The 25,024-nt window shown below is 42.2% G+C and overlaps 1 protein-coding gene across 2 annotated transcripts in view; it reads right to left on the reverse strand.

Moving 5' to 3' along the window:
* Positions 1–25,024, reverse strand: part of DNAH9 (dynein axonemal heavy chain 9) — a gene marked incomplete at its 5' end in the record, with an annotated part of 205,223 nt that overhangs the window by 24,916 nt on the left and 155,283 nt on the right. For both annotated transcript variants that reach the window (XM_082213793.1, XM_082213794.1), the window contains 5 exons: positions 3,317–3,444; positions 6,553–6,701; positions 11,561–11,754; positions 20,318–20,440; positions 21,795–21,965. In XM_082213793.1, the coding sequence (XP_082069919.1) occupies positions 3,317–3,444; positions 6,553–6,701; positions 11,561–11,754; positions 20,318–20,440; positions 21,795–21,965 (765 nt within the window). The remainder of the gene's footprint in view (positions 1–3,316; positions 3,445–6,552; positions 6,702–11,560; positions 11,755–20,317; positions 20,441–21,794; positions 21,966–25,024) is intronic.

Here is a 25,024-nt window from a genome sequence, read left to right on the forward strand (position 1 = left end):
ATTCTCTAAAAGAGGAAATGTATTGGACTAATCTTAAAAAAAAACCTACGTCGACAAGTAAGTGTCCAATCTCCAGCACCAGCTGCAACATGGGAGTTAGGACCCTACTGTGTATTTGTGAGCAGCATATACACATTCGTCTGGTTTGCACATAACTCTAAGCCATTGTTTGTTTAATAAACCACAAGCATTCCCACAGACGAACAAACAATCCGTGCTCATTTCTCCAAAGTTTGCTTCATTTTACAGCTGCTATTGCCTCATGCCTTTGTAGTTTAGTGAGCATCTGGAGTGTGGTGGTCAAAGAAACCATGGTTAAGGAAGGGTGCTAGGTTCACACATAAGAAAAGCCCTGCTGGGTGAGGCCAAAGGCCCGTCTAGTCCAGCATGCTGCTCTCACAGTGGCCAGCTAGATGCTCATAAGCAGAACATGAGTTCAACAGAATTCTCTGTAATACGAAGCCATAGTTAAAAGAATCCAAGATTCAAAAGCCAACAACAATGACCGCTCCACGCTTAAAACGGGGGGCGCCCTGCATGGACACGCACAGCCCCTAGATCTGGAACGGCTCCAACAGCATAGGCTTGGCTTTGCCTTCCCTCAGGTGGGATACCTGGAGGTCTCCACCTACCTCAGTCAGTTGTCCAATCCCACCTGGGGGAAGCGTTGCCAAGGAGACCAGGCCAGGTAGGGGAGGGATTACCTGCCCACACAATAGAGGGAGGCTCTTACCTGGGAATCCTCACTTGGCTCCAGAGCTTCTAGCAGAAGCCATAGTTAAAAGAATTCAAGATTCAAAAGCCAACAACAAATCAATGACTTCAGATTGCTGGCTTTTTTTACTGCCAACAGACCACATAGTTAAATTGGTTTGCACATAATGATTTAATTAATGGTGGTTTAACATTATGTTTAACACTTCCCAGCAAAAGCTGAAGAACCAAGGAAATATGAAGAGAAACTGCAGCCATATAGCAGATACTTTAAGCAGGGACGCGGACTTATAAAAAATATTGGGGGGGGGCCCCGGGAAAGCTCATGAATAATAAATAAGCTCATGAATATGCAAATAAAGTGGCTCCGGCCCTAAATAGGGCAAGCCACGCCCTCCAGCCAGCCGATTGGCTGGCTGGGAGGTGTGGCCAGTCGGGATTCCCCTGTTCTCGCGGGGGCTGAAACGAAGCAGCGAGGCAGGAGCCCCCGCCCCCGGGGATTCCCTAATCTCGCGGGGGACGGCCGGGGCTCTCAGACTAGGGCGCGCGGCTGGCTGGCTGGCTGGCGAGGGAGCAGGTGGGGAGGAGGCGGGGGACGGCGGCGGCGCTCTGCTGGAAGGGCGCCCGAGATTATTGGGGGGGCTGAGCCCCCCCAAAAAAATTTTTGAGGGGCTCGAGCCCCCTCAGGCCCCATGGAGTCGGCGCCTATGACTTTAAGAGAGAACACAAACCTTGAAGAAAGAAAAATAGCTGCCTTGCTGCCACCTGTGTTCAAGGGATCACAATTCCTTGGGCAACTCTAGCCCCTCATAGTTTGGGAAGCCAAATATTAATAGGAAGCAATCTCTCGGCAAATAAAAAAAAAACTTTGAATGGTCACATTTACAGGATTCCATTCCTCCTCTCTTCTCAACACCAAGTCAAGCCCAGAACAAACTTTGAAGTAAAACCACAAATCCCTGGCTCAGTGTAATCCAGGTTTAAATCTATCAGTAATCACAACACTGACAGCATATACAGCACCTTTCCATCTCATTTACCATCTCTGCTGAGCCTGCTGGGCTGGAAGAGAAATGCAGTCTGGAAAGTGCACCAGTGATCAAATCATCCACACTTTGCAAACAGGGGAAACAAGGCACTGAGGAGCTGCCTGAGTTCCTCCAACCTGGGCAAACAGCTAGAGAAAGGGATTAGAATTTGCATACTGTTTATCTGGTTACAATTGAATTTATGAAACAAGCTGCCCTTTTAAGGACAGTGAGGCATTTTTTGCAAGAACTAACAATGAGGGTTGGTACCCCCAGGGTACCTTGCATCAGATTCCTCTGACTGCATCAGATTCCCCAGTGGAAGAGCCTGGGCAGGGGAGAGGGCAGGCAGGAAGTAGCTCCATGATGCTGCTAGGCATGTTAGACTGAGCAAAGTATTCTGAAAGCCCTGCATTAAATTAAGTACCCAACTTTTTACACTGTCATATAGCAGCTGGATCCCATGTATGTCATGCGACCAAACATCCATGAACACCAGCAAAATTTGCATTCTTTAACTACTGCACCTCTGGTACTTAGTGGGTAGGGAAATGCAAAGTTTTCTGTGGGTGAGAATCTGGTTTGAAGGGGGTCTTTTGTCCAGGAAGAGAATCCTGCTGCGAGTATCTTGCCTAAGACACCTTTCAAACATTGTCAAAATACTGTTAATTGGCAAGCTGTCCTTGCAGTTGTTGGGCAAAAATGACTGATTTTGCCTTTGGCTTTTACTTTAAAAAGCCGAGACATTCGAATGAATTGGCACCTTCAAGTGAGCAGCGGAAAGCTCAGGAAAAGGTGGCAACTCGTTTTGGAGTAGTGCAAGTGTAGAAATTGGTACTTGTAAGAGAATTCGACATCCTGAGCAAGTGTCTACCCTCTGGAGCTCTGGAAATAAGTGGCATCGCCTGACTAAACACCAAGAGCTGGAGAGGCTGTGGAGCAGGGTTTCCAGTTGCCACAGGATGGGGCTTCAGGGCTACACACCTTATTGCTGCTCCCCATGCCCAGCAAGAACAGCAGCTATGAAAAATAAGTATAGATATGCAAATGAGCTCAATTTGCATACAGATATTGCAGACTGACAACAGGCACATCTGTCTATAACAAAACTGAATTCTGCAGTAAGCATGTAGGGCAAGCCTGAGGAACCTACAGCCCCTCCAGAGGTTTTTGGATTCCAACTCACTTTAGCCCCAAGACAGCACGGCCTATGATGGGGAATGATGTACTTTGCAATTCAACAACATATGGAGGAGCACAAGGACCAGGTTTACAGAACATGAAACAAACACACACCTTGGTACTGTGCTCAAAGGGTCAGCTGTGCACCCATGAGAGATGTCACCAGACATGGTCTTGCTGCCATTTCAGTGAAAACCCACACAAAATCTGCAAGCTGCAACAGTGACTAAGCTCATTGTATTTGGCCTTACTGAAAAGCAGCTGACTTGTCATACTGCCAGCCTGTTCCCTACTTCAAAACCAATCATCAGTTGCTGCTGATTTAACCTGTTTCTGCAGCAGTTGACTCAGAAGCAAGGAGTGGTTTTCCTCAAAAGAAAGAGAGATTATACCTGCAAGATAACCCAATGTCCCTCTGCTGCAGCAAGGTCCAAGGCTTTCTCAGCCACTACCTCCTGGCCTTGTCCAAGCGACACATTGTGGAAATTCCTGTTGTTAAAGGTGTAGCCAAGTTTCTTCCCTGAAAGAGGAAAGTAAGTTTTTTCAGCACAATGAAGCACACAGCATCACAACTTGATCTCAGGGTGCTTCTTGATGGACGTTTATGGTAGAAGCAGTGCTACTCATGTGCACAAGTTTCTTGCACCATCTACAGTGATGCCTCGCAAGACGAAATTAATGCGTTCCGCGAGTCTCTTCGTCTTGCGGTTTTTTCGTCTTGCGAAGCACGGCTATTAGCGGCTTAGCGGCTATTAACGGCTTAGCGGCTTTAAGGAAAAGGAAACAAACTCGCAAGAACTCGCAAGACGTTTCGTCTTGCGAAGCAAGCCCATAAGGAAATTTGTCTTGCGGAACGACTCAAAAAACGGAAAACTCTTTCGTCTTGCGCGTTTTTTGTCTTGCGAGGCATTCGTCTTGCGAGGTACCACTGTACATGACATCATCATCACATTATCAGCCCTTCCTTTTCTTACGTTTAACCTAGGATTTCATGTTACCATGGAAAATCCAGTAAGTAAAAATAACCCAATTAGCATCCACAGTCACCATTGGTTCCAGTTACAGATAGGTAGCCATGTTGGTCTGCCATAGTCAAAATAAAAAAATTCCTTCCAGTAGCACCTTAAAGACCAACTAAGTTAGTTCTTGGTATGAGCTTTCGTGTGCATGCACACTTCTTCAGATACACACCATTAAGTCACCATTGGTGTAGAAGCTAGTCCGTTTTTTTTTCCCTTTAGAAGTTTGTGGTATGTGGGGTCATGTTTCTGTGGGTTTCCTTTATTGCCACACCCCAACTTCCACATGCTCCTCATCTGAGCATTGTGCGCATGCGTATTTCCACTGATTGCCAAAGGCATGCTGTTATTTCAACAACCCAGTTTGGAGAAGCTATGCGCACATGTGGGGCACTACTTTGAGAACCAAGAACATAACAGTTGTTGGGACTTTACATTTTTAATAGTGAGGTATTATGCAAAACTTCTCATCTTTATCATAATTTCAGCACAGCTAAATGTAAGCCTTGCACAATACCTTGGTATTAAAACATTATTTTTTTTAACAAAACCAAAGGGATGTGGATGTTACCCCACTCCCAAATACACACAAACATCCACAGGAAGGATGGGTGGGGGAATTAAAAGTGTGTGGGCATTACAGAAATGTCTGTGTGAATGTCCAGAACAGGAAAATGTAATCAAGGGCTCGGAAGAAGTCATTCAGGGGAAGAGCCAGAACACACAGCATGGAAACATTCTATCAATGGCTGCCCATTGATGTGGATGGGAAACAATGGTTATAGCTATGGAACTGTACATGTGGACTCTTGTGTGCCAATTGCACACACAGAAAAATCAAGTCTGAATGACCTATTTGCAACATATCAACCCTTGTCTGGAAGAACCCTCAAACTTGATCTTAAAAAGCCACAGTACCTACAAAAGCACACACACCAGCCCAGGGTCCCATGCAAGGTACATAAGGGGCTAGGGCTGTTAAAAGCACCCAAGTCACTTTCTGTTATCTTCTGCTTAACTTAAGAACCTTACTTTAGGTGAGCTGGTGGAATGGAAGAATCCCGTTAGCTATAAAAGGTAGGGAAGGTAGCTGAAAGAGCACTGCTCTGTAAACATATGCTGTAGCCAGCCACATATTTAAGGTTTGCTCTTCAAGCTATCATCAAGATGGGCAGGAAAGAGCAGCACCCACACATACCCATGATATCTATAGTCTGTGGCAACCCAATCAACGTGCATTAGGATCCTGAGATTGAAATGACAAACAGCTAAATTTCTCTTTTGTAGTTGAATAATAAACGCTCCCATCAAAATCAAACTCTTACACTGTACCTGGGAAATAATGGGAATGTGCCATAGGGCATTTTCACACATAAAAAAGACAACTGCAAGGATTTGTAATGCAAACCTATTTGTATGCTGAGCATTCTGATTTGCATATGCAAACACCTAAGGCAGAGTTCTGGCACCACTGCCTGGCACAGAAACTGTGCTTTTCCTCTCTCAAAGGCACTGAAGTTGCAAGTTGAATAAACAACAGAGATAAAAGGAAGGATTACAATACTCATGGTTATGAATATGGCACCGAAATGCTGTGTGTTTTGCACACTCACAGGCTGTTATATCCAAGGTCTGTTGATAGAATCCCTTCCCTCAAGTCTCCAAACTGGGCCTTTAGGACTGGATAAAATCCTTTTCTCCAGTTCACTGCATGAAAATAATCATGCTTCATACACTTCATAGTGATGGACATGAATCTGAAGCAAAGATGCCAATCATGTGAAGACCCCTGCTTGAACTAAATCTGAGGTGGGCACAGTCTACTCCTGCTTCAGTTCTGCTTGCAATCTGCAGCCCTTTAAATTGGCTTATGCTATAAATCGATCAAGAAGACATCTGGATCCATTTGTAATTAAGGCGATTTGAAGGACAATTTCAACACAAGCTTGTCCAAGTGGCTACTAGAGCAGCTGGGAGACATGAAAGCTGGAAGGAACAACTCGGAAGGGATGCAGTTCAGTGACAGAGCACGTGCTTTTCATGCAGAAGGAACAATTCCCAGCATCTCCAGGTAAGGCTGGGAGAGACACCTGCCTAAAATCCTGGAGAGCCACTGTCAATCATTGTAGGCAAAAGTGAGCTAGATGGACCAAAGGTCTGACTCAGCATAAGGCAGCTTCCTATGTTCCTATGGAAGCCAGACTGCTGTGCTTTAGTGTCTATCAGGTGGAGGAAGTCCAAAGTGTAGTAGATGCCAGCAAGTTGAGAAGATCTGGTAGAGGTAAACTAGTCCAACAAGAGGTATTCCCTGCTTGACTGGGTCATAACTAAGAAGAGCAGAAAGTAATAAAGACCTTAAGGAAAGGAGAGGGAGATGAAATAAAGAGGAAATGAAAGTGTGAGCTTTAAGTTTCTACAGGAGTGCTGCTAAAACTTTGCTTCTTCTATGCAAGCCAAACAAGCAGACCCTGCCTGCTGCCAAGGGGAGATGGTTTCCCAAGAGTAAAGACTGCCCCACCAGAGAAGGCTTCCTTCTTTCCCTGCTGTAGCTAGCACATTGCCATGGGTATGGTTTAACTGATGCAATTTCACTGACACAATTTATTTACCAAGCTTCTCTACATCCTTCAGGGGGTCAACTCCAGGTGAGAGGATAAAGAACATTGGGGTTGCAGGTCCAGACTCCTCAAATGATGTTGCAAAATCCAGAGATCTTCCTGCCACGTATTTATTCCCAAGCTTTTCTTCCACAAAATCTCTGTTGGAAGAAATTGCTGAACCTATTAATATTCAGGAAATACAATGCATTTATAAAATAGTATGCTCTTTGACTTAATCAGAATTCATCTATATGGCTTGGGGATTTATTATCTTAGACTAAGTCTCAGAATGGAAAGAGAGAGACAGAGAATACACGGAGTAATAATGATGGCTCAAGAGCAACCCCAGACTTCAAGCATTCAGGTGGATAGTCTCTTCTTTATTAAATTTGTATACAGCCCTTGATTACAACATGAAAACACAAAATACATAATAAAACTAAACCAAAACAAACCAATAACTTCCCCCTCCCTACAGACACATTTAAAAAGCCATAGAATGTTAATCAGCCAAACAGCTGGTTGAAGAGAAACATTTTTGCCTGGTGCCTAAAGTTATGCCAGGTAAGCCTCCCTGCAGAGAGCATTCCACAAATGGAGAGCCATCACAGAAAAGGCCCGTTCCTATGTTGCCACCTTCCAGACCTCTCGTGGGAGAGGCACCCAAAGAAGGGCCTCAGATGATAATTGCAGGGTCTGGGTCAGTTTCTATGGGGAGAGGTGGCCCTTGAGGTATTGCGGTCGTATGCCATTAAGGCTTTACAGGTCAAATCCAGCACTTTGAATTGGGCCCAGAAACGAATTAGCAGCCAGTGAAGTTGGGTCAGGATTGCTGTAACATGCTCAAACCCATTTGTCCTGGTGAGTGATCTGGCCACCGAATCCTGCACCAGTTGGAGTTTCTGAACCGTCTACAGCTCATGGTTAGTGAGAAGAGCCCCAGTCTGAATGACATGAGCCCCAGTTTGGATGACATGTTAAGTCAAATGATGGCTTAGCTCAGCACAGCAGCAAGAAAGATTGGGGAGGAGCAAAGAGGATACACATTCCTCTCCAGGATCCTGCATGTTCAAATATTTTCACTAAACCATAGTTTATCTTAATGTGTTGTGCAAACCAGTCCACCCTTTTGTTTAGTATGCTTAGCTCGTCTGTGCATCTCTCCTCCCTTCCACTGTGCAATAAAAATCTCCACAAGATGTTTTAAAGAAAACATGGCCAACTTGGATCTTTAGGTGTTTGATACTTTCTCCTAGAACAAAAGTTTAGACTTGATTTTCCAACTTCCAAACTTAGTGATTCCATGATACATGAGTGCAAATTTAATTTCTTGTTCTTTGCTGGGATCATGTAGCTGCTGAAAGTCAAATCAGAACCTTCAAGCCCATGGACATTATCAAATGTCACTCAGCGGAAGATTCAGATGTTGAGCAACAAACAAGTCCTGATGGAGCAAAAGACCTTTTGCTTTATTTGAAGTACTTGTACTACTTTTACATGCCTGCCTGAAGTTTACATCTCCTCAGTCTGCTTCACTAAATAACTTATAAAGACATTAACAACCAGTCGCATCAGCTAAACTTTATTTTTTTTTTCTTTAAGAGAAATAGCAAGCACAATTTACTAATTGAAATAGCAATGAATTATGGAGTTTGTTTCTGCTAGAATGGTTTATTCTTAAAACTTGAGAGACAGGGGGCAGGTGTCTTGCACTAGGATGTGTTAAAATGCATGAGGCTGATATTAATGAAGTCACCAAGAGCTGTTGTTCTTCTCCTTGGATAGGCAGCATTTGTCTCTCTCTTTATGACAAAATTGATTGCACACAACAATGTTTTCTAATGAAGAAATATAAAGCAAAGCCTTAAGAGAATGGCAGAAGTTAAAGTGTTTTGTAGCAGGCAAGGAGTTGGAAATAAATGATAAAAGCAGCAATTTATTATAAATGTTAAAAGATTGTCTCCCCTTTGCTCTTTTGCCCAAAGGATGGTTCGCATTGTATTAAGCATCCCACAAAGAGTTTTAAAGCATTATAAAGCATAATGAAACCCAATGATAAAAGGCAAAACAACTGATTAATTAAACGCAACAATAAAAGGCAAAATAATAAATTACAACATAAAAGTAGTTGCAGTTGTGGTTTAATAAAGTGATTGATGGGGATTCGTGTTTACAAAAGCTTAGATTTGATTGGGGGCGGGGAGCAATGGGAGCAGGGGTTTATAATGAAATATCCTCCAAGAGATTTTGGAACTTTGTGATCATTACTATCAAATTATCTCACGCTGTTCCTGTATAACACTGCCTGGCTTCCCATCAAGCACGGGTACTTTTTATGAAGTCAAGATTTGATGCAAAATAGCCTATAAGTCTATTTTGGGATGCGGGTGGCGCTGTGGGTAAAAGCCTCAGCGCCTAGGGCTTGCCGATCGAAAGGTCGGCGGTTCGAATCCCCGCGGCGGGGTGCGCTCCCGTTGCTCGGTCCCAGCGCCTGCCAACCTAGCAGTTCGAAAGCATCCCCGGGTGCAAGTAGATAAATAGGGACCGCTTACTAGCGGGAAGGTAAACGGCGTTTCCGTGTGTGGCTCTGGCTCGCCAGAGCAGCGATGTCACGCTGGCCACGTGACCCGGAAGTGTCTCCGGACAGCGCTAGCCCCCGGCCTCTAGAGTGAGATGGGCGCACAACCCTAGAGTCTGTCAAGACTGGCCCGTACGGGCAGGGGTACCTTTACCTTTACCTTAGCCTATAAGTCAAACATAGTCTATGCTATTCTACCATTCTATGCTATTCTACCAACTTAAAAAACAAACAAACAGGAAAGTCAAAGTTAATGGAAAATTTGCTTGCTTGTTTTCTGTCACGTTGCAAGGAAGAGCAATAGGGCTGCAAGTGTGGCCAAAAGATGTGTTCTTTACTACCCTGCTTTGTTTGAAAGCTGTTAGCCAGCAGTGAGGAAACTCCAGTCTGGAACCCACATTAAGCCTGGTAGAGATCTGAACTAGGCTTGTGAGGACATCTTCCTCAAACCACACCCACCTGACATCAAGTGTGGGACAGGTAAAGATGTTGCTTTGATTGGCTGAACTAAGGAAGATGATGGACAGAAGATGAAGGTCTCTGTATGAGAGGCAGGGCAGAAAAGATCCCTCAGGGTGGGAGGCTGAGGGAAGAGGGGGAAGCTCCCAGGTGAGAGCTGGGAGGGCTCATTCTTCCGTGTTAAGGTATAACTGTGATAAAAGGCTTGGCATTATTTGTTAGGATATTTCCGTTCCACCTTAAAAGGGAGCAGGCTTTTGTGAGTCACAGAGTCTGCGTATTTCCTGTTCACAGGAAGTTTATGTTTTCTGTTGCTTTCGTTTTTCTCTCTTGGTGCCTGAACACTGAAGCAGGCGGTCATGTTTTCTTTGTTCTGACCAACGCTGACTAAACTTAAATAATGCTCTCCTGCGTGCATCTTTCGCTGTGCATTATCTGCTGATAAGAGCGTGCATCAGCTCTGGAATGTGGCAAGCTATTTCTGGAGCTCATGTCACTAATTGCTGATACTGCGTGTCTACGGGAAATCGATGGACGTCCGGAGGCGACGTGGGACCATGATGGACTTTGTCTCCCTGGCAGTATCCCAACATCCTCTTTTTCTCTTCTTCTTTTCTTTTTCTTTTCTCTCTTTTTTGGTTTCTTTCCTAGATGTCTTATATTAGTTTGGCTTTTATTGTTTTTATGTTGAAAATTTTCAATAAAAATGATTATAAAAAATTATTTAAAAATTATCAGATTTATCAGCTGATTGGCACTGACAATACACCTTCAAAGAAATTTGCTCTCTACACCAGTTAGCACAGACAAGGAGCTTCTTGGAAGATGTTGCCTGATGTCATAATCCCATCAAGTGATTGATAGGTGCCCCCCACCTGTCATATTTGGTTCACCCCTCCTGTTAACCATCATTTCCTGGTCTGGATGAAATGGGCTAATCTAGGTAATGGAGGACTTCCTGGTTTGTTTGCTCCCAAAGGATGGAGGTGTGTATGTCCCAAACGTTTGTTTCTGTCTCTGTTTATTAAGTCAAGATACAATCTTCGAACTCACTCATAAGCAGCTTTCAGGGAGTACAGAACACTCTTTTAAACAGAAACAATGCAGAACAAAAACAATGCAGTTATGAAATACACTACAATAAAACTAGGGTGACAGAAACATCAGGAAAAATCAGGTTCTAATTGTGCCAAGCACTGATCAAGAACTTAGAGTGGCTAACAATGTTTGATTTCAGTTTATTATCCTGAACAAACTTTTTATTACCAAGGATAATTTTAGCAGATTGCACACACTTATCTATCTCCCATACAAATCAGTCATTCACAATGAATTGTTTTGAGCCCCCCATTATGAAATTATATCTTGTTTTATACTTGAAAATGACAAATATTTAATCTTACATTCAAATATCAATCTGAAATCATGTTTTATTTTGTGTCATGTCAGGTAATTTGAGTATTAAAAAAACTTTAATTCAGACTGGCTTTTCCAATTTATTTATTTGAAAGTTTTAGGGTGTTTTGAGACCCCTTTAATTTGCAATACAAAGAGGTTATGCATGTATCCAGGGTTGGATGTGCTGAGTTCCAATTTATGGACAGATGCCCAAAAGGTAATGTCTGAAAGATGGGCAGAAATTTTATTTGAAGTGGGTGAAAGGAGACAGGCTGAAACACCAGGATAGATTGTGCATCATCAGCATTCTGTAGATGGCAATCAATGTTGAAAGTGGTTGAGGTTAAATGGACATCACTGATTGATTCTGTTCTGATTAAGTGGAGAGTAGAAAGAACGGGAAGAAACTGCACTGCAGAATTAAGCAAGCTGCACTCTAAGCCAGGAATATAGATATACATGGAAACACTGAAGCATTTGTTCTGTGACATGGCTGGTGCTTCTAGGACACACTATTGAAAGGTTTAGTTTTTCGCGTTACTCGACCATGCTTGACTCAGTCACCGTGTGTACAGCACTTACCTGACAGCATATGTCATGCGGTCAGGACGTATGGCTCTCATCATACACAGCTGCTGCAAGGCAGACTTATTCTTCCATTCCTGAGGAAACTTTTCCTTTTCAGGGCATTCAGACTCCACGAACTTTTTCCAGCGTTTGGCAGAACCCTCAATATCCCGGTCCAAGTTGCGGAATTGTTCCATGGAAGACAGTGCCTGGAAGAAGGGAGGTGGCCATTACTTAGAATGGGAAGCCCCACATGGATGGTACTTCCTGGAGCTGCTTCCTGAAAATTTAAGTGCCAGGAGCCCTTCCGAGGCCGACACTATCTTTATTTTTCATTAACATATTTATTGAAACCTATTCATAGATATACAAAAATGTATACCCATTACCTAGTTATCTTTTTATAATATACTAAGATAAAGCAGCTACTTAGTCTAAAAAAGAACAATGTTGAAAGAAAGAAAGAAAGAAGAAAGAAAGAAAGAAAGAAAGAAAGAAAGAAAGAAAGAAAGAAAGAGGGAGCCCTCCCCCCAAAAAAGAAAGGAAAAAGACTAAAGAAATATAGAAAAGAGTAAAAGAACTGTCAGCTCTCTGCCTGCAGCTACATATAACACTCATTCCTTAAAATCCAACTATTCTGTCTTCCATAAACCAGTATTTTTTTTCAATCTTCAAATCCCCATATCACAAGTTCATTTTGTTCTCTAATTAAACATGTTACTTTTGCCATCTCAGCCAGATTCAACCAAGGTCAGCACTATCATTCAGCACCTGAATTATATTTTTTTAAGTAAGCATCTTACTGCACTTCTTTCTTTCAGGGGAAAAGAGAGTAACTGTGGGTCTCTGACATTTTTTTTAATGCTGCAGAATTTTATGGAATCTCTTTGCAAACTTCCTGTTTCTGTGTTGTTCTCCATAACACCCAGGCTTCCTTGCACTGCTCCTCTGCTACATGGCTTTGGAATTGTGTATCTTTTTGCACAGGGACACTTAGAAATAACACCAAGGCGTGAAACTTTAAAACAACCAACACACTGCTGAATCCTGCCATGCCCCCGTCCCATCCCTAGGATCCATAGAACCAAAGCATTTCTTGCTTGCTTCCTTTTCCCAAAATGCCCTCTTAATTTATCACTCCACCAGAAGATGTGAAATGGATTAAACTACATTCAGGCTAAGCCAAAGGAATGAATCCTTCAAAAATATGACAGACATGTGGATCCAAGCCAAGACTATATGAAAATGAAGTGTTTGGTAATAATGGTGGTCACCATAAGAAATACTGGAGAATGCAGCATTGGTGAACCCCCCCCCCCCATATATGTGAACACAAGCAATTGTTTGTGTTCTAGAATCTGAACATTTTCTGGCCTGCCAAGAACCTTGTAAATAAACACCTATCCACAACTTTCCATTAATCAGCAGCGGGAGATCAGAACAGCTACATGGTCTTATTTATGTTAGTTCTGGATAAAATGTGATCAGGATAGACAACTAGTACGTCTCAGGTGTTCATACACTGTAATCTGCCTCTGCGTTTATAACTTAAGAATATAGCATGGAAGGATCAGGATGAAGAATCTAACCCCACCCCTCTCCAGTATCCTTGCAGCTCTTCAAAGCTGACAGCTAGGAAAGAATATTGACATGGAGTGCTAAGACAACATCATCAAGCTAGAATGTAATGGGGCTCATACTGATGGAAAACTATTCCATTTGGGAAGCAAGCTGTTAACTCAAAGGATTGGTATAAACAATGAATTATTTGCTTTTCTCCAGACTGCATTTTGTTTTATATAATTCGTTTGCTGGAGTTGGCTCTTTGTTTGGCTGCATTAACTGAATTATTCAACTCATGAGCACAAGTCTAATGAAAGTAAAAATAAAGCCATGATGGGTATGTAAAACTTCAATCAGCATGTCACGCAAGAGCTACATTTTAATCACCCTTATTACTATTATAACGTCTGACAAGCTCACTAAGTCTGCCCACGCCAATCATTTCTTGGATTATCTTCCTACTATGCAATTTCTTTTACAGAAATCTAGAGCATAATTAATTTATATGATACTTTGAAGACATGTCCATGCCCCCATTCTAGACTATCAGCCCCGTCAACGAGCCACTGGTGAGTCTTAAAAGCTATGGCTCTAACTCTGCAACAGGAATTCAATGAGACTTCTACTGAATTCCTGAGAGGCATATAAGTGATCTGATCTCAATAAAAACCAGTCATCTCTAAAGGATTTCACTTGTCCATGATTGGTAGGCAGCCTTAAGGGGGATGGGATGGTTAGGCAAATACATTCCCTCTCTCACTGAAACTAGTTGATCCACTTCCAGGTAATCAAGGGATGGTTGTGCTCCTGACTGAAATACCACTTCCCATCTGACCTGTTTTTACCTGCTACCAATAAGTATGTGCCTTGTTACGTACCTAGGACCAAGCTAAAACACTGATGACCTGTAGTTGTAAAGCTAAACCAAAAAAACAACAACACTCAGGATACAGTTCACATCTTTTCATATAATTTCACTTAAATTTAGGTTCCTCCATTAAATAGTTAAACTAAGTATTGGCTCTTAATGTTGCTCAGGGCAACACAAAGATGTTGTGAAACAGCAAGATAGATCAGGATCTACTGGTAGATCACCAAGTGATTTGCAGTAGATCTGCAACCGATTATTACTCCAACCTGTTTAAAAATAGTGTCAAGAAAAGGCTTCCCGCTCTTCTAAATTAGGCTGAAATGAAGGAAGTTGGGTAGGTGGGACTAGGAGCAGATTTTCTATGACAGGATTGAGAGTTCAGTTTGGATTCTGAAAATTTGTACTTGTGTACTCAGAGGTACCCTGTTTCTTAACTCCAAGTGGTGTTCACTCTACCATCTTGTAACACAGTGGAGTTACTACTACTACTACTACTACTACTACTAGAATTTGCAAACTGCCCTTCATCTATAGATCTCAGGGCAGAGTTGCTTTTTTGGTGTATTTCACAGATATTTCGCCCCTAGCTTTCGTATCAGAACACCTTTAATTTGTTTCTGCTTTGTACATTGACAGGGTGGGGATGTCTTTATCCTATGCGAACTTGTTCACATCTTAGCTGCAGGCAGATTAAGAATGACTTAAGGACTCCAATCAGTGTGAAGCTGGTTTGAGAAATGACACATCAAACAGTAGTATCTTATAACAAAGCACAGGAGGATGCATATGCATTTTGGATAATGTCAACTGAACACAGATAAAAAATCCAGCTCAGGAAACACAGTGAGTGCACAGCAAACACAAGCATGAACAAAGCCTAAGAGTACAACTATTTCACCTGGCCCTAGTTGGGGGACCTGTGAATTCTAGTAAAAAATATGGAATAGATCCTACAAATCTACCACTGCCCACTGCTGTTCTAAAAAGGATCTAGATTTTCAAATTGGGAGGGATTCAGTTATGACACTGATACCACACTAATATTTTAAACATGGGTACTCAAGTAAACTGTAGGCCAGTCTTATCAGACCATCTTGATCAAAAGATTGTGACAGCATTAGCAAAAAATATCATTGTGCATTGCATATATTCAGCAGATTGTGTCAAACTCAATCGTCAACAAGAATAGAAACTTAACAGAACTACAAAGTACATAGGGCGGGAGAAAGAAGGGCCTTTGTCAAGGAAATACTGGTTTTTTCTTCAATGCGAAATACATGAATTGCTATTTTATCTTTTAGCCACACACACAATCTTATCATCTGCATTCTGCAAAATTATAAATACAACATTAATATGCATCTTTGTCTCTGCAGCCGTTCTCCTCTTGAAAGCTGAATCCACTATTTAGAGCTCATTATTCAACACCACGTTTATTAAACAATGCCTTTTTAGTTGCTTTTTCATATCTACATAATGAATATTCTTCCTCTTCAGAAATAGAAGATGAAAATGATTGGGCTTGGGGAGGGGGCTAGGGTGGAAAGATTAATCCAAGCTAGCCAGGTGTATCCTCAACTCATAACAAGCAGCTTCTCTCTTCTTGGCTGAGCCATTTACATTCAGAAAAGAAAGCATAACAGAAATGAAGAAAGGGCCGTAGCTCAGTGGCAGAGCACATGCTTTTCATGCAAAGGGTATTTCGTTCTTTAAGTCTTTAGCTGGGGAAGGGTTCATGCCTGAAATCCTGAAGAGCTGCTGCAAGTCAGAGTAAACAATATTGAGTTAGGTGGACCACTCATCTGAGTTTATATAAAGACAGCCCACTACATGGGAAAACTCAAGAGTTGGGAACTGGGTCTTTCTGTCAAGGAATTCAGGTGTCTGGGAGCAAAACTGATAAGGGAGTCATAAGATGTGGGGGGATAAGGATTAAGATACATTGGAGCCCTGGCAGGGTCACAAATGGAAACCATGGGTGCCTTACCTGTGGCAGGAAGAATAAAGAAAAGAAGCTACACATGGCAAACATGTTTGATGTTAACTTGTTGGTTCTTTGTTTGGGGAGGGAAAAGGGAGGGCAATGCTTTCAAGAGCTGTGGCAGACCAGATATAACAAACAGACTTGCCACTCACTTTCTACTTGTTGCATAACCTTAAACTCTTAAGAAAAGATGATTTCTCATTATATCCTCCACTGTAGAATAAATTGGAATCTGAAGAAGGTAGCAATAGCAGGTATTCATACACTCTCAGTACTACATTTATTACTGTGTAGAAAAATGGCAGCATTGGTGGTTGAAGGCTCCAAAGAGCTCTCCACCATGAAGCTGATTTAGCTTTTTGCCTTTTCAGTTCATCAACAACAACCCTAGGTGAAACATCACTTCTCTCTCTCTCTCTCTCTGTCTGTCTCTCTCATTAGTGGGTAAAGGACTTGAGAGATTTCTGCTGAGAAATGTGTATTTAAAGCTTCCAGTCATACATTGCAAACATCAATGTGATTTTTTAAAAAAGAAAAGAAAGCCAGCTACATTATTTTATTTATTTTTTACTGGCCCTTAACTGAAGTCCCAGGGTGGGTTACAACATGATGAAAATAATATAGTAAACAGTAAACAAAGCAACTAATAAAATCCTGTGCAGAAAGTGAGCAATCACTGCATGTTCCCCAACGTGTGGATAAATCAGAGATCCCCTTCATGGTCCAGACTATGACACACAGAGAAATATGAAGCAGAGAAGGCACGGAGGTGGAGAAATACAACTGCAGTTCTGAAATCTGCAGCAACAACAAAATCCCTACCCTAAAAAACTAAGCATGGCAGGAACCCATCATAGCTTAGGGCTGCTGTGGAAGACATGAGAGAAAGGAACGTCCTTCAAGCAAGGAATAAGATTATCAGAGCCACACCTCATAGAAGACAATCTGGTAACAAGCCCTTGCAGAGTGTTATGGAACTCATCACCTGAGACGCAACTTTACTTCCCACATTTTTGCTGGCTATAACATAAAATACAAACTACAGTGTGTGTGAATGAGAAGCTTTATGTACAGTACTCAAGCCAATAAAGAATTATAAAACCAATAAAAATTTAAATATAAAAACCCAAAGCTGGCTTCTACTGCATAACTAAAACATATTTTAAAGTTGTCTAAAATGAAAGACTGGCCTGTCTAAATTTCTGCTCAACCAAAGATTAATGGACTAGGTGTGTTTGTTCTCCCAAACAACTTTTGGGGGAAATATGAGTGAGGCTATTTTAGTCTCAGAGTTTTAGCAACTTTCTTTGAACAGGGCAGCCCTAAGCAGAGAGAGCTAGACAGCCTGAACGCATCCAACCTGAATCACAGTGACAACTTGGCAGGAGCTCAAATCCCCCACAGAATGCAGCAGGGTGTGTAAACCACCTCCTCCTTCACATTTGATTTCTTAAAAAATACTTTATAAACTGCTAGGGAATTATATGTGAGTAAGAAGAAGAGAAGGAAGAGCCCTAAATTAGTCATCAAGGAGTGGCAAAAAGTAAGGGGGAAAGTACCGGTAGGTGTTATTTTCCCCCCAGAAGATGTCCAGATCTTGTAGTTTAGATCTTTTGCCTTATGTACTATCTTATATTGTTTTGATTGGTGGCATTTTATTATACGTGGTTGCTTTAAGATGCTGTTCACTGCTTTGGGCTGAAAAGTGATATACATATATAAATGAACAGTAGCAATAATTGTGTTACCGTGGCTGACATCACAGCATTATGGCAATCCTGCAGTTCCTCTCTGCCCTTTTAAGATGCAACCGTCTCTCTTCATTGCTTTATGATTAGAAACTATTTAATCTGAAGTAGATTTCTTACTGAAGGTTTCACAGGCATCCCTGTTTTAGGGACACTAGAGCAGGAAAGTCTCTCTGGGGCTGCTGAGAAATTTCTATTGAGATTATCCTCAGGAAGAGACAGCACTAGCAAAAACAAAAAACAAAAAAACCCACATTGTGTACACGCATGTGCATACAGACACACAACTCCCACATTGCCTTCCCTGAAGAGAGAAGCAAACAATTGGACCATGATAGCCCAATTATTTAAATATCCCACAATCAACAGGGAAATTATACTTTCCTTTAAAAAGGGTAGTAGGCATTCTCTAGCTCCAAACCTTCTCTCACCCTGAGGACAATCCAAGGGAGAGGGGAAAATTACATCCAAACAGGCCTAATATCTTTGTTACTTGATATGGTCTTACAGAACGTTCCCCTGCAGGGCTCTGATAACTTTTGCTAAGTTCCCCAAAGGCAATGCATGCACATCTAAAGCCATGTTCAGCTTTAATTGCTTTGCAACAGAATCTTGCTTGGCTTGGGGATTTTGGCCTTGTTTTTATTTTCTCACTCCAGGCTTGACCCTGTAATTCAGAAGTCTTCAAAGAGCTGCAAAGTTATTCCTATTCTCTCCCGACTGCGTAACAGTAGGACTAGGTCACCTGCAAAGAATACATTCAAGTCGCAAGTCATTTAGACACAGCCCTAGATTTTATGACTATTCCAATGGGGTCAAAACATCACTGATGTAGTTTGAAGAGACTCTGTCTGAGGGTGCTTCCCTGCTTTACACCTCTCTCTTGTTTGATTGCCTTTGTTTCCGATCCATATCCTGAATTTGATGGATTGGAACACAGATATGATGAGACTGTATATATTTTTGCCAATTCCATTTTGTAGCAATTTAAGGCTCAGCTCCAAGTTGTCAGATAGAGTCAAACACTTTTCTGAAGTTGATGAAGCGGGAAAATATCTCCCCCTTTACTTAAGAAAGAAAGAAAGAAAGAAAGAAAGAAAGAAAGAAAGAAAGAAAGAAAACATATTGAAAGTCTTATTGTAAAGATGTGATCAGTTGCTCTTTTTCCAGGGAGGAAACCAATTTGGCGTTCATGGATCATTTTTGTGCTTTGTTAGGCTCTACACATTGTCCTTTTGTAGAGGACTGTGCAAAACAGTTTGCTGATATTGCTGTTAAAATGCATAATTCTGCAGGTCCTTGGCAGTCCAGTTCAGCTTTATTGTTATCGTTTAAAAGGTTGATATAACCAAGTTTCTGCAAAATGGTGCACTTGGAAGGTGACAGGAGACTGTGTATTTAAAAAGAACCCTTCAAGAATAATCTCAATACTGTATTTCAACATTGTACTTGTAACTGCTTAAGGACTTTTTTTTGGATTTCAGTGTTCCATACTATCAGAAAGTTGGAGGCGACTATGTACGTGAGCCCACCGCCCCTCTAGGTCACTGCTTCCATTGTTCTGCTGTTGATCTGCTCTTATCATTAAGAAGTTTCCCCTAATAGGAACATAAGCAGAGCCTGCTGGCCTATCTAGTCCAGTATCCTGTTCTCACAACAGCCAACCAGATGTGATGGGAAGCCATCAATCGGGACCTGAGTGCAGCAGCACTCTCTCCACTTGTGATTCTCAGAAACTCACATTACATACTGTGGGCATATCCACCACACATTCAACCAGTGAAGGCTGGTCCATTAGGGCCAATGGAGCACTGCCCCATCAACCTTGGTCTGCCTTCAGACAGCTTACACTTGCTTCCCTTATTTCATACATCCAGCCCAGAGGGTGGCAATGGCTATCCACTTTAGTATCTCAAGTGTTGTCCTTGTTGAAATCAATGGGGTGGGGGGGGGGGTAAAACTAGAATTTGTTGGCTCTGCATGTCATTGGCTGTGGGTTTACCTACAGTTGGCCTCTGTGCCTTCTGCCTCACCAGTTCCAATGGGCACCAGCCACCACTACATCCAATGCACATTTAAAGCATGTGACCTCCTGCAAACAATCCTAGGAACTGTAGTTTCCCCTCACACAGTCACAATTTCCAGGACCCTTAAACTATAGCTCCCAAGATTCTTGGGAGGAACTCACATGCTTTAAATGTATGGTGCGCTTTTGGGTGTGCTCCGAATGCATAGTGTGGACCTGTCCTGTGTTAATTCATACGTCACCAGGCACTAGGAAAATGGCTAAATTCCCTTAACCATTATGTTGGTGGCATTTCAGGAAATCGGGGAAAGGCAAAAGAACCCAAAGAGAGAACAGTTCTCAAAGAACGAAAAACCCTAAGAGTTTTATTCTGTAGTACTTTTTACTAACTTCATACTTTGTGGCTAAGCAATGCCATCATCCCCTGCTTCGCTTGAACGATTTGGTCCTGCTGGGTTCTGGGAAGGGCCAACATAACTGAAAAAAACTTTTTTTACATGGAAGATTAGGCTACATTTAATAGTAGAAACTATCTATTGGTTATACATATAAAAAGACTTTATGAGTTAAAAACAGCTACCTTGATGCCACCCCATGACTGATTTGACAAAAAGTCTACTGGACTGGTGACTCCTGGCTGGGCTGGATATCTTAGCAGGAAGTCAAGTTCTGTAGCGTTAATTTCTTTATTCATCAGAAGTATCTGCAACGACAAACCCACATGGCACTGCAGAAAGTTGCAAGGATTTCCTGAAGAAAAGGCTTTTGTTTGCAGGACACACACATACACACACACAATCTAGCGGGATTCTACCCAAAGGCATGACTGTTAGGACTGGTATTAGAATTGCAGACATTTTGTACTTAATTCTTTCCTTTTGAACTTACATTTAAAGATGGACCTGAAATAACTAAAGCAAGTAATAACCTTTACAAAGAAAAGCACCAGTATAACCTATGGGTGGGGAGAATTCCAGTTCGCTCCACATTTCAGAACAAACCTACTCACTTTGCCTCCTTAGGACCAATGTGCAGATTAGAACATATTCTGGATAATCAGCAAACCAATCTGTGCATTGGTCCATACTGTACTTGCAAGGTTGCCCAAGAGCTACGTTTCTCTTTCTTTAACATTTTACAGCTGCTTAGAGCAGCTCACGTCTCCTTTGTGGCCATGCAGCCAAAAATATATCTTTTTAAAATGCTCCCTGGAGCATTTTACTTCATACTGTGTACAGGGGAATCCCCACTTAATCAGGGGTTCTGCTCCTGGCCGCCGTGTGCATCATCAGGACACACACAAGTCCAGTCCAGTCCAGTCCACCCTGCCCCAGCCCATTCCATCTCCATTTCACCCCACCCTCTTTCAGAGCCGAAAATGGCACACGTGTCAGCAGTCATGCACGACTCAAATGTGTGCAAGTGGGGAGTTGCCTGTAGTCACTTTCTGGAGAACTGTGTGAAGAAAATGATGGCTGCCCCCATGTACCTATGGGGGAACTCTTTTCTTTTTCCGTACAAAAATATTCTGGCGGCCACAGAGGAGGTATTCGCTGCTCTAAGCAGCTGTAAAATATTAAAGAAAAAGAGAGGATATCAGGTAAGTACTTTAAACACACATACACCTGCGGGGGAGGGGGCAGGGAGAAGAGGGCAACATGGAGCTGGTTTTGTGAACACATGAAACTAGTACAGGACAGAAATAGATTGATCTGTCCATCCCTAGTTGTACACATAACTTGTATGTGGATTTGAGGGTCTAACTGTCCATACGACAAGTCACAGACATTTCTACTCTGTAGGTCAGTGGGTCTCAAACTTCTTTCCCATGGAGTGCTTGATAACTGATGGAAGTCTTGGAGGACCACTTAAGGGTTTTTCTGCTTGCTGTAGCAACTTTAATGTGCTGTGCTAGATGCTGTATGATGCTCAGTTGTATTTTTACAGACACGGTTTGGGAACCCCTAATGCAAGTGATGAGCAGAACACCCCCACAGAGTGGGTGTGGCTCACCAATCATTACTGCAGAGGGTGCTACGAGGGAATAATCAATTTACCTGGAAAGTGACTTGGGCCGTGTAAATCAGTTTGTCACATTCAAATAGCCCCCGAGTTGTGTACTGGAACACAGAGCTGGTGATGCTATCAATAAGGTTGGCTACTCGCTCTTTTAGGTTTTCATCTGGCGAGGCTCTTGCAACAGCTTTCTGAAAGACAACACTGAATGCCTAGATGTAGAGAGAAAGAGAGAGACAGGGAGAAATGAATTACATGAGACACTACAATAATACTTCAAAACATTCCTGGCTTCAATAATACAATGCTCATGCCATCCAACCTTGGAAAGTATGGGCAAAACATTATCCATCAATGGGATTGAAAAAGTTGGCAGATAGCACAAGGAATCTCCCTCTTCATTGTCAATCTCTTTCAAAAGAAAAAGTTCCCCTTGCTTCCCTCCAATTGGACATGTGCAGGATATAAACTGAGATTCTGTGGGTGCAACTAGACAGGGTATGAGTGATATGCAATTTCAGGAACGCATATGCATGTCTCACGATGCCTTGGTCAGAATCTGAGCAACCCAATTTTCAGTTTTTTAAAAAAGTATTAGAGGTTTAATGTTGTGTCACACACTGCAGTCTGGAAGCAAGGAAGGTAAGGCAATATTAAAGAGGACCAGTCCAGTTTCTTCCTGCTGTACCTGCAACCTTTAGCTGTGCTTTTAAAAAAACAGAACTGCCACCACAGTGGGAAGAAGCAAGGCAGAGCAAGTCTCATACTATGGGAACCAGCCTGGAGTGACATTCCCACTCAAACCATATGGCAAATTCAGCTTGTGTCTTCAAAAAAATAGTTCCGGGATGAAAGTTTAGAACGGATCTTTTCCCTAAAATTGGGGTGGGGGTAGCAGCAAGTTTCTGCAAGTAACTGATGTTCTCAGAATTTTATCATAATGCTGCAGCAATGGGATAATTACTGGTTTGTTTGTTTTTTCCCTTTCTGTGCCATTCTTAAAGCCACGTGCATGTTTGTTCTCTTCTTGCCAATAGATCACCATCCCTGCTGTCACTGGAACTCATCTTCAGTTTTGCCCTAGCTCAGTTTTCTCCTTGGTCCCTCCCTTCTTGCCTTCACCCCACATTGTTTCACCACCCTGACCCATCTTCAGGCTCCCTATCCAATGAACACACTGCCTCTTTCCCAACTTCATACAGCCTCTACTGTCCTTTGGTTCTGCCACAGCACTCTTTCCCATCAGTTTTGTATCTCTTGTTATTTTAGTCTCATAGCTGAAAATTTGAGGCAGGGGAGGCTAGCATTTTTTGGTCCAAGGGCCACATTTGCCCTTGGCCAATCCTCCAGGGGCTGTATGGCAGCAGTGGATGGGGCTTAAAGTGGATGGGGCCACTCCATTGTCTTGCATGCACACTCTCACATGCACAAAGCATCTGGCTCCTCACCTGTACAGGTCAACTGAGGGTGGGTGTTATTGTTCCCTCTCCACCCACCAAATGATCAGCCCGATCAGACTGCAGAGGGGGTGATTTGCATCCTCATCAGGGTACTGTTCTTTGCCCTCCCAATCACTGTGTTTAATTTATGTTTGTCCCCATTGCCAAAACTGGTGGGATCTTGTTTGGTGTGTGTGCAGAAAATCTGCAGATCCAGTCTCCAAACATGAGCACATCACCTCTGATTTAAGGGGTGATTCAAGTTATATCTGAATGTTGTAACTTCATAATTTTTACATTGTAGACCAATTGAAACAAAATTTGTCAAATGTAAGCTTGTCTGTTTCTGGAAAATAATATGAGCATTTCATTAATGATTTCCAACTAAGACACACATTCTGTTTTTTCCTTGTCTTTTTAAAAGATATGCCACAGAACAGAATGCCTAGCCCAAACCAGATAAAGAAAGTAAATGAAGATATAAATATCTATAACACAAGGTTTTCAAAGACAGACAAAATATTCATTATCCCTAGGCAACAGAAATGACACTTCTCTGAAAATGATTATCTGAAGGACACTTGCCTCCCCGGGGAAAATGCTCCTCTCATTATATCCTCTCTAGAGGAAACTCAGAAGATAAAGTCAAGTAAAAATCTCAAATAAAAAAATATTTCCTGCAGCCAAACCAATGGACACATGCTGTCCCAGGCCATAGGAACTGAATGTTTCATAAAGGCTAGAGTTGGGATTATTAGAAAGAGAAAAACAAATGAGAAAGAAACACTTGTAAGTCTTCATCACTTGAATAAGGGAAAAAATACTTTAGGAAAAATCACTGAATGTGCTTTCAGGTGGTAAATACTGGTCCTCAAGTTAAATTACAGCTGGAAAATAGTTGTTTCTTAGGATTTAAAGAGCCTCAGCAAGTAAAATACTACTAGTTTATAGCAACACAACATCTAGACATGCAATATCACTATATTACTCACAGGATAGTTTTTTCCTTCATTGTTCTTAAAAGCTTTCTCTGAGTTATTGCAAAGGCCTACTTAATTCTCGTGGGGGGTTGATATGATAAATTTTGAAACCAATGTTTCAGCAATCTTCTGTAAAGCAGCCTTTATCTTTGATTCAGCAGATTTCTACAAGTACCTTCAAATCTACTGAATCAATTGATTCAAAGAGACTTCTTAACTAACCTATCACGTCCTGGAGACTGTAAAAGGTTTCCTCTTGGTATGATTTGCAGCTCAAAAAGGCACACAATCTGGGGCCAGGTTACTCCCCTCTCGAGTGCTACTTACATGACAGGAAAAGATGCATGAGAACCTTCTTCAGTCCAAAGACCACATTCCCTGATGGGGAACCTTCTGGAGGCCAGGTGCTAGTAGTGAACAGGCCCAGAAGCAAAATATTTGACCCTGACATTCCAGGCATGTTAAAGTTAAAGGTCCTGCATGCACATCCAGCCTCATCCAGCCAAACAAGGGTATTCCAAGGACACCTTCCACTCAAGGAGGACACAGAACAGGGCTGGGACAGGTGTGGCCAAGGGAGAGGAGATGCAGCCTAGTGAGAGCCCAATGGGCCAGAAGGAGGGGCCTCAAAGGCTGCATCCAAACCCTGAAGTGAGATACCTCACCCTCTTTCTAATTTTTTTTTTAGAAGACTGCAGGAACACACAAGCCACGGAACAGCCTGGAAAGCACTTTTGAAAACAAAAAGTGAAATGCACAACATTTGAATATGCAAAAGATTGCACAGGCATGGGAAGGTTGCACATCTTGCCATCAACAGGCGCCACCCTAGGATGTGTCAGTGACGTTCGT

The sequence above is a fragment of the Podarcis vaucheri genome, assembly GCF_965113315.1.
Source record: "Podarcis vaucheri genome assembly, chromosome: 2".
In the NCBI taxonomy this organism is placed as follows: domain Eukaryota; kingdom Metazoa; phylum Chordata; class Lepidosauria; order Squamata; family Lacertidae; genus Podarcis; species Podarcis vaucheri.